This window comes from Ochlerotatus camptorhynchus, unplaced genomic scaffold (assembly GCF_037179485.1).
Source record: "Ochlerotatus camptorhynchus isolate MF236.1 unplaced genomic scaffold, CSIRO-AGI_Acam_v1.1 ptg000256l, whole genome shotgun sequence".
In the NCBI taxonomy this organism is placed as follows: domain Eukaryota; kingdom Metazoa; phylum Arthropoda; class Insecta; order Diptera; family Culicidae; genus Ochlerotatus; species Ochlerotatus camptorhynchus.
Window position 1 is genome coordinate 1,382,310 of NW_027040746.1, and position 14,360 is coordinate 1,396,669.

At 41.2% G+C, this 14,360-nt stretch overlaps 1 protein-coding gene across 1 annotated transcript in view; it reads left to right on the top strand.

Moving 5' to 3' along the window:
• LOC135705016 (dopamine D2-like receptor) overlaps nt 1-14,360 on the top strand; it is a 191,067-nt gene that overhangs the window by 153,660 nt on the left and 23,047 nt on the right. The window contains exon 3 of the mRNA XM_065226566.1: nt 8,859-9,111. Coding sequence (XP_065082638.1) covers nt 8,859-9,111 — 253 coding nt within the window. The remainder of the gene's footprint in view (nt 1-8,858; nt 9,112-14,360) is intronic.

Genomic DNA, 14,360 nt, shown 5'->3' on the forward strand with positions numbered 1-14,360 from the left:
ATTTTCGACAAGAAACTATTGAAAACATGGTAAATGTCCAGCATTGTTCAAAAGCGTCGAATTAACTAACAAATCCACCAATTACCTACATGCATATGCTGCTTCCCCAGCACAGTCGTCAAAGAGTAGTAAGTAGACGAAACAAGTCGAAGTGGCATTCGCCCTTGATTCTCGGGCGCGTGTGAATAGGGAGGATGGAATTGCGTAATATTTTGCACACTCATCGCCATATTCAGAACCAAACGCAAAGTTCTTCAAGATAACCACCATCCGTCGTCTGGCTCGCCGTGGCGGTGTCAAACCTATCTCCGGTCTGATATACGAGGTGTGCTGAAGGTGTTCCTGGAAAATGAGGTCCGTGGTGCTGTCACCTACACTAAACACGCCATCAAGCTTACACCAGTAAAGAGTTGGAATAGAATTTATCTGTGCTTGTTTGTCCATATTCATACACAAGCCCCCAACACAAAATGCTCTCCAGAGTTGTAATCTTGTAACCAAACTTGGAAGCAGGGGTACAAGTGATTTTGATTGATTCTCTTAATCAACTTTCTCTTTGAAAAAGATTGCTACAAATTTGGTACGCCTACAATTCAAAAACGGAAAGAGTTGAGATAATAGATAATTGATCAATTAAAAGAACTAAATGCTCTTCACATTTATTCCGTCCACTAGCGGTCCTACGTCAAGCTTCCGTTCGTGCCCCTAGGCACAGACCCTTCTACTTTTGTATCACATACAATGATAGAAGAGCAATAGCTTGTATCGCTTAACTCGATTTGTTTACATTTGTTACATTGGTCTATTTGAAAAGTGACGCGAGATTTAGCGTCATTTAGTTTTTTGACGTTTGTTCGCACTTTCTCTATCTAGCAAACAGGGATGAATAATTATTTGTCCTCCTGCTCGTACTTGTTCGAGATAGTGTTTTGGTGCGCTGATGAAACGTCAAATATCTCAGTTCACTGGATTCGTCTCGATGAGCGAGAACGGCGAGATCTATAGGTAAGGCAGAAGGAAACTAGCCGACTCTTTCTTTCTCTCGATCCGGCGAGAACACCGGATGAATGAAACAGTCGACTAAAGATTCCTTCTGCTTCACCTATAGATCCTGCGCATCGGTCTCGTCTCAGTTGCGCATTTGATTTTTGAGGTTTTGTTTTCCATTCACGACGACGTCGAATTTGAATTTAAATAAAATTCCGTTGAATTTTCTGTCGATTGATACTTCGATAGGAAAAAACCTTTGAATTGATTCGTGGAAATACTTTGGAAAAATTATATATACTAAGAGTGACATGAAAATACATATAGTGAAGGAGAAAGTGCTCTGCTCGTTATGCATGTCTGAGACTAAGAAGAGGCCAGGTGATACCGAGGTCCGGAATTATAAGTAGAAATGGATATAATAAACAGACAAATCTTAACCGATATCGAAGAATCTGGAGATTGGCTTGATATGGATGAGCAGCACCCGTTATCTAGTATGGAGGCGGAGCTAGATGCTCAACTTGCGAGTTTGTGTGAAACGAATATCAATGTTCAATTTGACGGTGGACCTAAATAAGCACCAACACTTAAAACAATCAGCGTAACACGTTGGTATTACTTACTTAAGATGATGGAAAGTCTCGAACTAAATAGAGCTGGCGTGAATGCTTTTTTGAACCGTCTTAATTAGCACGATCTCATATTCACAGCCCAGTTGAGCCGTTTGAGCTGAGTTTTTTTTAAAGTCGTTGTTCTGAAACTATAATTGTAAACTATTGTTGCTATATCTCGAGCAACTAAGCCTACTAATAAGTTTCATCTGACCGATTGGTAACCATATAGGGTTTGAAAATTAATATCCAACCAGTGCATTGAAGATCAGATGTTTGTTTACTGATACGCTAGACATACGATAGCTGAGAAAATAATGTTTGATTTTCACCTAGCGAACGGAATTTACTAATTTAAATACATTTCAAAAGTATCAGTGTTCATCCAGTTAATCTTAACATTTTGAATTTGGCAGAAAATGTACTTTAACTGAAAAATTGTCTCAGTTAGCGGACAAGTTAAAAATGTGACAGTTGAAAGTCGATCACCTAGCGAACGTCTAGTGTGAAAAGTTTCATTTTCGATCCACTGTGATTTTACTCTAGTCTGTTTCTGTGACATGGTGACATAGTGGTGGTTAAAATATTGTAGCAAAATTCAGTTTCGGTTTACAGATTATAGTAACCCTGTTGTCTGCTGAAAAGAATGCAACAGTTAATTTTGGCATGCTTTTGCAATCTGACATTGAAGTTTGTATCAGTAAAAAAAATAAGACTTGCTTGCCATCACACACATGAAGCTGGGGATGAAGGAGCAACTGGATCGAAGGTTTCCTGTTAAGGACCTAATTTTGATTTCAGCTTTACTTGACCCTCCATTTATGAACCTTAAATGAATTGAACGTTCTTTGAATGAACGCTCGATTACCAATTTCTTGTACGTACTATATGATATGAATTTCTTGTACGTACTGGCAAGGACAACATTAAAAAACGGATATTCAAATGGGTTTCTAATCGGTAGCTACATCAGATGAATGCGATGAACTTCCTTCTAACTCATCTTCCTCATTGCTCAGTCTTGCTATGCGCACTCAAACGTTGTACATAATGCGATCTCAGTTATCGAGCAAGATTGCACCGCATATTTGGCTACGTCATACCAGAACAAAGTTGTAGATGCAGATATTCTCTGCTGTTGGAAAATTAGAAAGCTTGGCAGCCGTGGTTCGCGAGGTATTGTGTGTGCCCGCCAAGTGAACGATTTTTGAACATAGCTGGGCCGACCGTATCTGCACGTCGGCCAAGCATCCACCCTAACACTGTGGATGAATCACTATCTTAATTCATGACAACTACAGCATTTGCAAAGATAGAGTTTTGCAACAAGCACTGGCTTACTGACGAGGATCGGATTTACATAAAGGTGAATAAGGGACTATTAAACACGCTGAAATTTGATCTTTTTTTCAATCTCTTACAGATCCAAGTTGTGCGGGATTCTACGTATATCCGAAAGACATCATCTTCAAATATATAAACAACAAGTTATATGAATATAATGCGCGTACATTCAAATATGATCAGAGTAATAAAAGCACATCATTTATCGCTATCAACATATTAATAACGTGTAATGCTCAATAAATTTAAGAAAAATCTTAGGGTTGATTCATATATTATGTCACGCTCTAAGGGGGGTGGGGAGGGGGGTCTATGATTTTGTGACAAGCAATGCATTAAAGGGTGATACGGTCAAAATTTGGTCAAGGGAAAACGCGTGTAAATCGGTGAAATCGTTTATTTAAAAAAGTAGAAGGGTCTGTGCCTAGCGGCACGAACGGAAGCTTGACGTAGGACAGCTAGTGGACGGAATAAATGTGAAAAGCATTTAGTTTTTTTTAATTGATCAATTATCTATTATCTCAACTCTTTCCGTTTTTGAATTGTAGGCGTACCAAATTTGTAGTAATCTTTTTCAAAAAGAAAGTTGATTACGAGAATCAATCAAAATCACTTGCACCCCTGCTTCCAAGTTTGTGTGGTCGTTGGGGGCTTGTGGTTCTGAATATGGACAAACAAGCACAGATAAATTCTATTCCAACTCTTTACTGATGTAAGCTTGATGGCCCTGAAAAGGGCCGTTTTATTGAAGAAGACATCCATGGCCAGTTACGTTTGGCGTGTTTAGTGTAGGTGACAGCATCACGGACCTCATTTTCCACGAACACCTTCAGCACACCTCGACCCTCGTAGATCAGACCGGAGATACGTCAGACACTGCCACGGCGAGCCAGACGACGGATGGTGGTTATCTCAAAGAATTTGCGATGACGATTGGCACCTCCTTTGCCACGACCAGTCAATTGTTGATTGTTGGTTATAGAAAAGTGGACTAGCCACCTTCCTACAGCTGCTATTGCTGACCACGCCGTCCGAAGCGAAAATAAGCTGATACCAGCCATTTTTGCCATTTAAATGATCTTTATTTCTTGTGATTGTGTGGTTTACATGTATGAATTTGTTAAGTGACACAGATGCGTCTTTTCAACTTTGGTACATTTGAGATTTTAATTATTATTTACAGTTCCTAGTCCTATCAGGCCTATTTTAAAGTATGACCACCTTGGTGGGATTGGTTTGATTTGAATTGGAAAAGGGAGACTACTTATAACTACTATTTACAACTACAACTAACCTACAACTACTATGTACACCTAACCTACTATATACAAATTGCTTATCAAAGCATGTTCTGATAAATTACATTTTTGTGTAAATTTTGTCTTAATTTCGTTAATTTTGGAATCTATTTTGGCAATGCCTGCCTCTTCGTGTAAATTTGTTATTCTAGTGTCAAAAGGACGATCAAGAACCATCCTCAGCACTCTATTCTGAGCGACCTGAATTTTGTTCCTGTGAGTCTGTGCACATGATTCCCACACCGGAGCTGCGTAGAGGATCGCAGGTGCTACGATTTGTTTGTAGACGGCCAGTTTGTTCACCCTTGAGAGGCGGGATCTGCGGCAAATCAGCGGATACAGACACCTAACCAAGGCGGAACACTTGACTACGGTTTTCTCCACATGCGAGCGGAATAGAAGCTTTTCGTCAAACAACATCCCGAGATAGGTTACTTCGGCGGACCACTCAACCCTTGTGCCATCCATGATTACAGTACAAGAGGAAGCCGGTTTTAGTTTGGGTGATTGTCGATGGAGGAACATGATTGTTTGTGTTTTGGAAGCATTGATTTTGATTTTCCACGTGGTGGCATAATCAGCAAAGGCGTTAAGGCATCGTTGAAGTTTGTTCGTTATTTCGCGAGGCATCCTTCCTTTGACGGCTATTGCGGTATCATCTGCGAACAGGAAAAACACGCAACCGTCTCCAAGGGGAGGAATGTCGGAAGTGTAAATGCTGTAGAGCAAGGGGCCCAGCAGACTGCCTTGCGGGACTCCTGCAGGGATGGAAAACGTGTCTGAAAGACAACCATTCAACGATACCTTAAACGACCTTTGCTGGAGGTAGCTACGGGTGATTTTAACCAGATGTAATGGAAAGTTGAAGTTACAGAGCTTGTATACAAGCCCATTGTGCCAGACATTATCAAACGCTTTCTCAACGTCTAACAAGGCCATGGCTGTGGACTTGGATACAGCTTTGTTACTTCGGATGTTATTCATCACCCGCACTAGCTGGTGATTGGTGGAGTGCCCCTTTCTGAACCCAAACTGTTCCGGAAGGAGAATGTTATTTTCCTCGACAAACTTGAGCAAACGATTGAGAATGAGTTTCTCGAACAATTTGCTCAGCGCTGAAAGGAGGCTGATTGGTCTGTAGCTTGAAGCTAGCGTTGGGTCCTTCCCGGGTTTGCGGATAGGTATGATTTTCGCTGTCTTCCAGATGCTTGGAAAGTAGTGCAGTTCCAAGCATCTGTTGAAGACAGCAGCCAGCAGAGAGTGAACCTTCATGCTGAGATTTTTCAACACTAGGTTGAATATTCCGTCAAACCCGGGGGCCTTCATGTTTTTGGTGCATTTCAGCGCTGAGCAAATCTGTTCCACTGTGATTCTATCCTCCGGAGGGATGGCACAAGGGGAGGAATCAAAGTTGAGTACGCATTGCTCAACCTGAACTTCGAGCGGACTTTGGATGTTGGAGCCAAGCAAGTGCGATTTGGCAATATGCTCACCAATCGCATTTGCTTTCTCCTGAGGGGTGATTATGAGCCGATCGTCATCATTTTCATCTTTTAGTGGCGGAATGGGTTTAGGGTGCGTCTTTAAGACCTTGGCAACTTTCCAGAATGGTCTGGAGCGGTAGTCCAGATTCTGGACAAGCCGCCCGAAGCTTTCGTTCCGGAGTGAGACCATTCTGGAAGCAATCTCCTTGTTCAGATAGCTGATACCAGACAGCAGCGCTGCTTTATATCTTTTTAGGTTAAAGCAGAATGATGTGCAACCAAGTGGTATAAAAGCTACAAAGACTCCTCCCATTATGAGTAGTTTGCTATCAAGTAGCGACACTGGCTATTTTCTTTTTGCGTACACGGCGAATGAGAACGACCCAAATTTGAGTTTAGTTCACTCATGATCGCCAAAAGTGTAGGAACTCAGCGATGAGTAAATTTGTCTCATGATTTCCTGTGGAAAATCTTAAAAATCTGCCAGAAAATGAGGAAATTGACGAAAAGTTTATTCAGTCTCGGAGTAGTATCAATAGACTGAGTGAATCCAATCTTTACTTTTCTCAAATTCGGGAATTTTTCCCTGGAAAATCCTGGAATAACCTGGGAAAACATGAGGCAAATTGTTCCTGCACTTTATTTCTTATTTCTGAGATAACTAAACTCAAATTTGGGTCGTTCTCATTCGCCGTGATAGATATCGGCGCCGGTGGTTAGCGTGATTACCTCTAACCCCAGCAGGCCTGGGTCCAATCTCAGTCGGCGCCACCGGCATGTTCTAAGGCATAACATCTCTGGGAGCTGCCTACCTGGCGTCGATAGCATTGGAGCTCAGTACGGAAAACAAATCTCAAATTGCAATAGGTCCTATCTACATTGATCGATTCTCTTCATCGACACTCTCATTCGTAAATAACTCGGCTTCACAAATCTGGATCAACAATAGAAAAGAGCCCATCAGCATTTGTAAACAAACCGTTCCAAAGCCCTTTACTCACAAAGCGAAGGCCACCCACACAAACCAACACCATCATCGGATACGGGAAACTTCACCTACAAGATGTTGGTGTTGGTTTGTGTGAGCGGCCTTCGATTGGTGAGGCTTTGGAACGGTTTGTTTACAAATGCTGATGGCCTATTCTATTGTTGATCCAGAAATGTTTCCTGCCGTCTTCGTCGAATTAGATGCTAGATTGTTGCTTCTTCCATCGAAAATATCCGGCCGTGGCGATTCAAAGTTGATCAAGGTTGATCAAAATAATTTGTATCCCTGCTTCCAATTTGATTACATGAGCATTTTGTGTGGTCGGTGGTTCTGAATATGGACAAACAGGCAGATGAATTCTATTCCTACTCTTTACTGTAATAAGCTTGGTGGCCCTAAAAAGAGCCGTTTTGTTTCCAATGTTGGTGATGATTTAACCTCCAAAACCAAACAGAGTGCGTCTCTGTCACTTCAAAACGTAGATGACATCCATGGCCGCTAACGCTTGGCGTGTTTAGTGTAGGTGACAGCATCACGGATCTCATTTTTCAGAAACACCTTCAGCACACCTCGTAAATCAGACCGGAGATACGTCAGACACCGCCACGGCGAGCCAGACGATGGATGGTAGTTATCTTGAAGAATTTGCGTTTGGTTCTGAGTATGGCGATGAGTGTGCAAAATATTACGCAATTCCATCCTCCCTATTCGCACGCGCCCGAGGATCGGAGGCGAATGCCACTTCGACTTGTTTCGTCTACTTACTACTCTCTGACGACTGTGCTGGGGAAGCAGCATATGCATGTAGGTTATTGGTGGATTTGTTAGTTAGTTCGACGCTTTTGGACAATGCTGGACATTTACCAGTTTTTCAATAGTTTCTTGTTGAAAATCAACATTCAGAAACATTGTTATCAATGCGTAGCCATATTTCTGATCGATTGGTGATAAAATTATTGAAATTGGACCAGGGTCAGCTGAGTTATTAACGTTCAAAATCTTTCTTAATTTGTTACATGTTCCATTTTCGGTTTTCACAAAGTGTACCCCCATATAGAAATCAAAGACGTAGTCCTTCGTCAAAAAATAACTAAAATACGGAACACTGATCAGTTTTGTGTATTGAAATATTGACCACTTTTACGGATGTGTTGGATCTTCCGGTGGATCAGTACGTAGTCCCCTGGGTCCAAATTCCAGTCACAACTCCGAATAAATGCTGATAAGACGTCTATGAGCGGTTTCGAATAAAAAACGGAGCTCTATCTATTTCTTCCAGATATTGTCCCATCTTCTCCTTGAAGTATTTTTCGACTGTTCCGTTAGCCCTCTGGCGAAAGTTATTTTCTATGTTCGAAAATCCCTGTGCTGTCGATCGACCGGTTTTCGAGCCACGGTTGTCAAAATTTAACTTATTGTCTGTCAGAAATAACCATGCTCGGATAGCAGGGTTAATCGATAACTTTTCATCTGTCAAATTTTAAGCAAAAGTTAAAAAAAAATCGCAAAATGGTTCAGAGCCTTAAAGGATTGAAGTGCGTGCAAGAATAATAAAAAATGACTCGTGCTCCTCCATATTCCTGCTAGTATTTGCATATGAGCAATTTCAATCCATCGAGCTTAGTTACAGTGGATTAACTTGAGCATGACCGAAACAACCGCTCCACTTTACCCGACCTGTGTATGCAAATGGCCTCAATAATGGTTGGGGTAGTGATACGATGCATGCCGTGCTCTCCGTGTCTCACCGATCAAAAGGATTTCGAGTTGTTTTTGTTCTCTTCCCGGCGGGTGACGGCACACGTGTTCAGTTAGCTTCCTGCTGAGTCGCATCGTCCTCCCAGAACGATGTGTTTGTTCCGAGACTAACCTAGTGTGTTGAAAACAACTCAGCGACTCGTTGACGACAGCGGAAGGGTGGGGGGCGGGGTAGGATTGTGTTTCACTTTATCACTTTCCCGGGCAAGGCAATTTTCCACCGGAATGGATGTTTACTCAACACAATCTCTATGTCTGGCAATCAAAATATTTGCACAAAAGCAGCACCCAATTCAGCCCAGCCGTCTAACGATAACCTATAGTACAACACCTTATATGTAGCAAGTTTGTCTCATGTTGTGTTCTCTTCTCTTCTCACTTGCAGATACATCGCCGTGACGCAACCGATCAAGTACGCCAAGCACAAAAACAGCCGCCGGGTCTGCCTGACGATCCTGCTGGTGTGGGCCATCTCGGCGGCGATCGGGTCACCGATCGTGTTAGGACTAAACAATACGCCCGATCGGGTGCCCGATCTGTGCGTTTTCTACAACAGTGATTTTATAGTGTACTCGTCGCTAAGTAGTTTTTATATACCGTGTATCATAATGGTGTTTTTATACTGGAATATTTTTAAGGTGAGTTAAATCGAATTTTCAATCCATTGTACTAGCAGAGCGGGGAGCCGGTGTGGGATTTTTTTTTCCCCATTTTATTGCATTTCCTGGATGCCGGATGAGTGCTCGTGGGGCTCACAGTTTATGCAAAAACCCATTTGCCAGGTATTTTCAGTTTGCTGTTGCAACACGTTTTGGGGGATGTGGTGCAGCAGCAGCAGCAGCAGCATAAAAACTTTCGTGCAACTGGCAGTGAAGCGATGCACCCACGGGAAAGGTTATGAATGTTTGCCGAGAGTTGTTCGCGAATTTTGCTGCATGTGGAGGAGATGCTTTAGATTGATGTTGAAATTGAATTTTTATTATTCATAAACTATCATCATGATCGTTCGTCGTCGTCGTCGTCGTCCTTGTTGCTGTCGATGTTAACCCGTGCGAGCTGGGAATCGAAGTTGCATTATTATGAATAATATGATGCCTAGTGGAACACGATAAATGTGGGAGATGAGAATAAGTGGTGTCCTCAAGTAGTGAATGTGATGCTTGGCGATGACAATCTAAGAGGAAATGTTTTTGAATAAACCTGTTTCAAGACAAATTGTTTCAGAATGAGTATGGAAGGTGATTTTTGTTTTGCGATTATAATGAAGAAATTTTTCATGAAGAATATTTATTTATTTATTGCACACCGTCTTCGACTACGTCGTACAGACTGATTACATAAAACTAAAACTTGTTTAATCTAAACCTCTTATTCTATTACTAAACAAATTTTTGGACATAGTAAAATCAAACTCATTACAAGCATCATTAAAGGAACGCAAACTTGAATTAAAACAGATATTGAATCCAAAGTTAGTTCTACGAGGAGGAATGTTCCATGGAATCCGTTCCAGGAGTTCGGGACAGTCCACATTGCCGGTGATTAGGTCGAAGATGAACAGTCGTTGCAATTTGATACGTCTTGCTGAGAGAGATTCCAAATCAATCAGCATGCATCGGTCTGGATAACTGGGAAGAATGACTGGATCATTCCATGGGAGCTGACGTAAAGCAAACCTCATGAAGCTTTTCTGAATCCGTTCAATCGTAAGAATATGCGTAGTGCAGTGCTGAGTTGCATCACGGTAATGACAGCTTTTAGATTGACAAAAGAGGTTCCTACGGTTAACAATCAAAGTAACTGAGAACCCTCTCTCCGTAAAACTTCTCACCAGTATGACACAACAACCGTGAGATATCGTTGTTTTGCTTTTCTCAGTCATTCGCAATATCACTAACATCTGCCATGTGTTACCATCATATCACCGAGGAAAAATAAACAGACATATAAATTGACCGTCATCTCATTTCGAGCATAAATACGGTTATGACGGTCATTCCCCTTCCAAAATCACGGATGAGGCGATAGCTGTGATGTATCAAGGAAAAAGTCTTATCCTGCGTTATACAAACGTATCATAACCAGTAATTATTATTGTGAGAATTCATATCTGCATGAACACGTATATACTACCTGCAGTCAAGAATGCTTATTCATGGATAGAGATTTTGCAGCTATTCATTTTTTCGGATACCGTGACGCTTGTGCTCCAAAAATAAGGATGCTGACCGCATATCGTATCCACATTACCGAAGCCCAAGTATCAAGGGATCCATAAAAAGCAAAACCAATAAAAAATCCTTGCGTAAATAGGAATTCCCTTCTAAATATTGGAATTGTGGCTAGCAATCAAAGTAACCATTGGTATCCATCAACAAAGAAAACTTCAAATCGTTACTTTGAAGACCGTAAGGAAACGCAATGTTTTTCAATATATCTTCGCTAAAATTAATAGCAAATTAGTTTATTATTCAGTTCCAACCTGGATCGGGTATCAAGATTGGATCTGCTTGTTTTCGGAAAAAGCGTCAGTTTGATCCTTTGCGTTTAAAACCCAGCTCAGGTTGATGTTTACAGTTACAAAAAGTAAAAGGGTCTGTGCCTAGGGGCACGAACGGAAGCTTGACGTAGGACCGCTAGTGGACGGAACAAATGTGAACATTTTGTTCTTTTAATTGATCAATTATCAATTTTTTTTTTTTCCTTTGGTTTGTTTTTTCCGTCGATCTTGTTTTCCGTGCTGAGCACCAATGCTACCGACGTGCCAGGAAGGCAGCTCCCACACCTGGACCCTACCTATCGACCCATCAACTCATGAACCGGGGACCAACGGCTTTACTTCCCATCCGAAGGAAGGCGTGATCAGAGATGTTATGCCTCAGAACATCCCGGCGGCGCCGACTGGGATTGAACCCAGGCCTGCTGGGGTGAGAGGCAATCACGCTTACCACTACACCACCGGCGCCGTTCAATAATCAATTATCTTAACTCTTTCCGTTTTTTATTTGTAAGCGTATCAAATTTGTAGTATTTATTTCAAAGAGACAGTTGATGAAGAGAATCCAAGGAACTGTCAACTTGAGTATTTTCGATTCATCTACTCGACTTTAAAATGTGTATTTTGAATTTTTTGTTATTTATGAATTTTTAAGTTTTGTGCATTTTGGTATTAAAGAGTATTCAATTAACCCCTCACAGGATTTCCTTCCGAATTATATGAATGGGGCGGGGCGGAAAGTATCGTTTGTGCAGAATATGTAAAAAAGGAGGGACTTCGAGAGATTGAACTCGTGAGAGCTAATTTTCTCACAAATTTGATTTTATTGGCTTTCTGGGGCCTGAATATACACCCAAAGCGAATTATTCCCACTTCTCTCAAATTATATATGGATTTTTAACACCAGCGTGTTCTGGAAAATGGTCGGATGATGATTAATCTCACCAACTCATTCGGGCCTTCAATTCCATACCTTCTATAGAGACCAGGTTGAGCCTGCTTGCTGCTTGCGGGAACTGATGACCTTGACAAATGTCCAAATAATACTCTTTAACAAATTTTTGGTGGCCCTGAAAAGGACCGTTTTGTAGTGATGGTTGAGTAATTCTGAGCTGGGTGTTCAACACGGATGAGGCTGTCGAGCTGTATGTCGCTTAGAGCGAGGGTGACACGCTTGGCATAGATAACCGACCCGCAGCGACTCACGAAGAGCTACTGATTCCGATCCATAGCAAAGCGGTGCAGCTTCTTCCTCCTTTGATGGTTGCTTATGTGGGCTCTGCAGACAGCCTTTCGTTGTTACTGGAGAACAATTTTCAACGCCACACGCCGTAAGCATTGCTACTGATGCTACTAATTTCGACGACCGAACACCACCACACAGTAATTAGTGTGGTCGTTGGGAGCGTGTGGTTCTGAGTATGGCGATGAGTGTGCAAAATATTACGCAATTCCATCCTCCCTATCCGCACGCGCCCGAGGATCGGAGGCGAATGCCACTTCGACTTTTTTCGTCTACTTACTACTCGCTGACGACTGTGCTGGGAAAGCAGCATATGCATGTAGGTAATTGGTGGATTTGTTAGTTAATTCGACGCTTTTGGACAATGCTGGACATTTACCAGTTTTTCAATAGTATCTTGAAAATCAACATTCGGAAGCATTGTTATCGATGCATAGCCATATTTCTGATCGATTGTATGTATGTATGTAAGGTAGCCACCATCCCTTCGAAGATCTTGTCTTGTATGCAGCTCCACTTAATAGCAAGATCAATTTGAGCTACCGATCTGAATTCACAATATCGCTGTATGAAGGGCCAAAAACGGTGGGGTGGACCCGTAAGCAGAGACACTTACGCGAAATCCACGGGAATTTAAGAATCTCCTTCCAACGATACGATCCAACAAATCGAATAACGCAATTCGCAATACTTATTAAGCTTCCTACAGGATGGTTTGTTAAGAAGGGCGCGTCAATCTCACTGAAACTGTTGGAGTAGAATTCACACCATCACAATCGAATCGGTAGGATAAAGAAAATGATAGTGTTTATTCCCTCCTAGACTCCGGTTGTCATACCACTCCAATCGTCCAGTTTCAGGTCAAATGATACCCTGATGCTCCCTCCCAACCCAGTATTTATTTATATATATAGTAAACATATGTAATGGAGAAATGAGATATAGCAGAACATTAAAATACGTAATAATGAAAATACATTTATGTGGATAAAAAAACTGGTATTCCGCAATGAAAATAATAATTATTTTACATACAATATGATGCAGCTCTATGTCTCCTCAGCTCCCAATAAAGAAGATGTAACCCTGAAATTTCCAACAAAAGACACAGAAAAGGAGATTTTGTTAGTAAGTTGGGTTCGTTGGATCAGGATTCACCTTGATAAGTGATGCGACCATGGTTTTAAATGAATCAGTGTTATCATGCATTATACTTGGATTTGCCCGAAGCCAAAACCAAATGGTGTATCATTGGGCCTTATTACGGGTGTCACTACACGGTGATAAGAAAGTGATACTCAGAATAAGAGCCGTGATTACCGTACAAATCAAATGGGAATCACTTCACCGTGACGACAAGTGACAACTTTTCACCGTGATGTGACATCCGTAATAAGCCCCATTATAATATAAATCTGAAGACGTTCCATCATCGAAATGCTGAAAATGAACTTAGAGCATGAGCATGAGCAAAATTGATCGCCCGCGACTGCCAACACCAAAGAGCTGAAAACCAATTCAAACAAATCAAATCAACAGACAAAACCAGGGTGAAAGCTGTAAGAGTGAATCATTACAGTATAAATCTAGTGATGTTCCGTCATCAAAGAGCTGGAAGAAAACTCAAATAATTTAAATCAATAGATCCAGTCTGAATGAAGGCTGCAAAAAGAGAATAATTATACAGCAATGACCCCATTTTGTCAGCTAGCAAAGTATGTGTATCTTAAACATTCATCTTGAAGGAGGAAGGTATGAAATTACAATTATGTGGAATTATTGAAAAATAACAGTCTGATGCGCAGAGAGATTGACAGGATCGGGTCATAACTGTAATGTGAATATTAGGAAGATTTATCATCATCAAACTATTCTTGAATTGACCTGGAAGAATGCTTGTGAATAATTGTTATACAGATAAATTAAATTGATAAACTAAATGGTTCAAACAACAACTCCAGCCTGTTATAAAGCTGAAAATAGGGAATCTTTACAATGTGGATCCCCGACGGTCTTCTACTCAGTAAGCAAAAGCGGCAGCCACCAGGCTAGTCGATCTGCTCAATTTAAATATTGAAACCTTATTTTGTGAAGTTCTTAAGAATACCAATTGAAACACAATGTAAACAAATAAAAGTTAAGAGTCT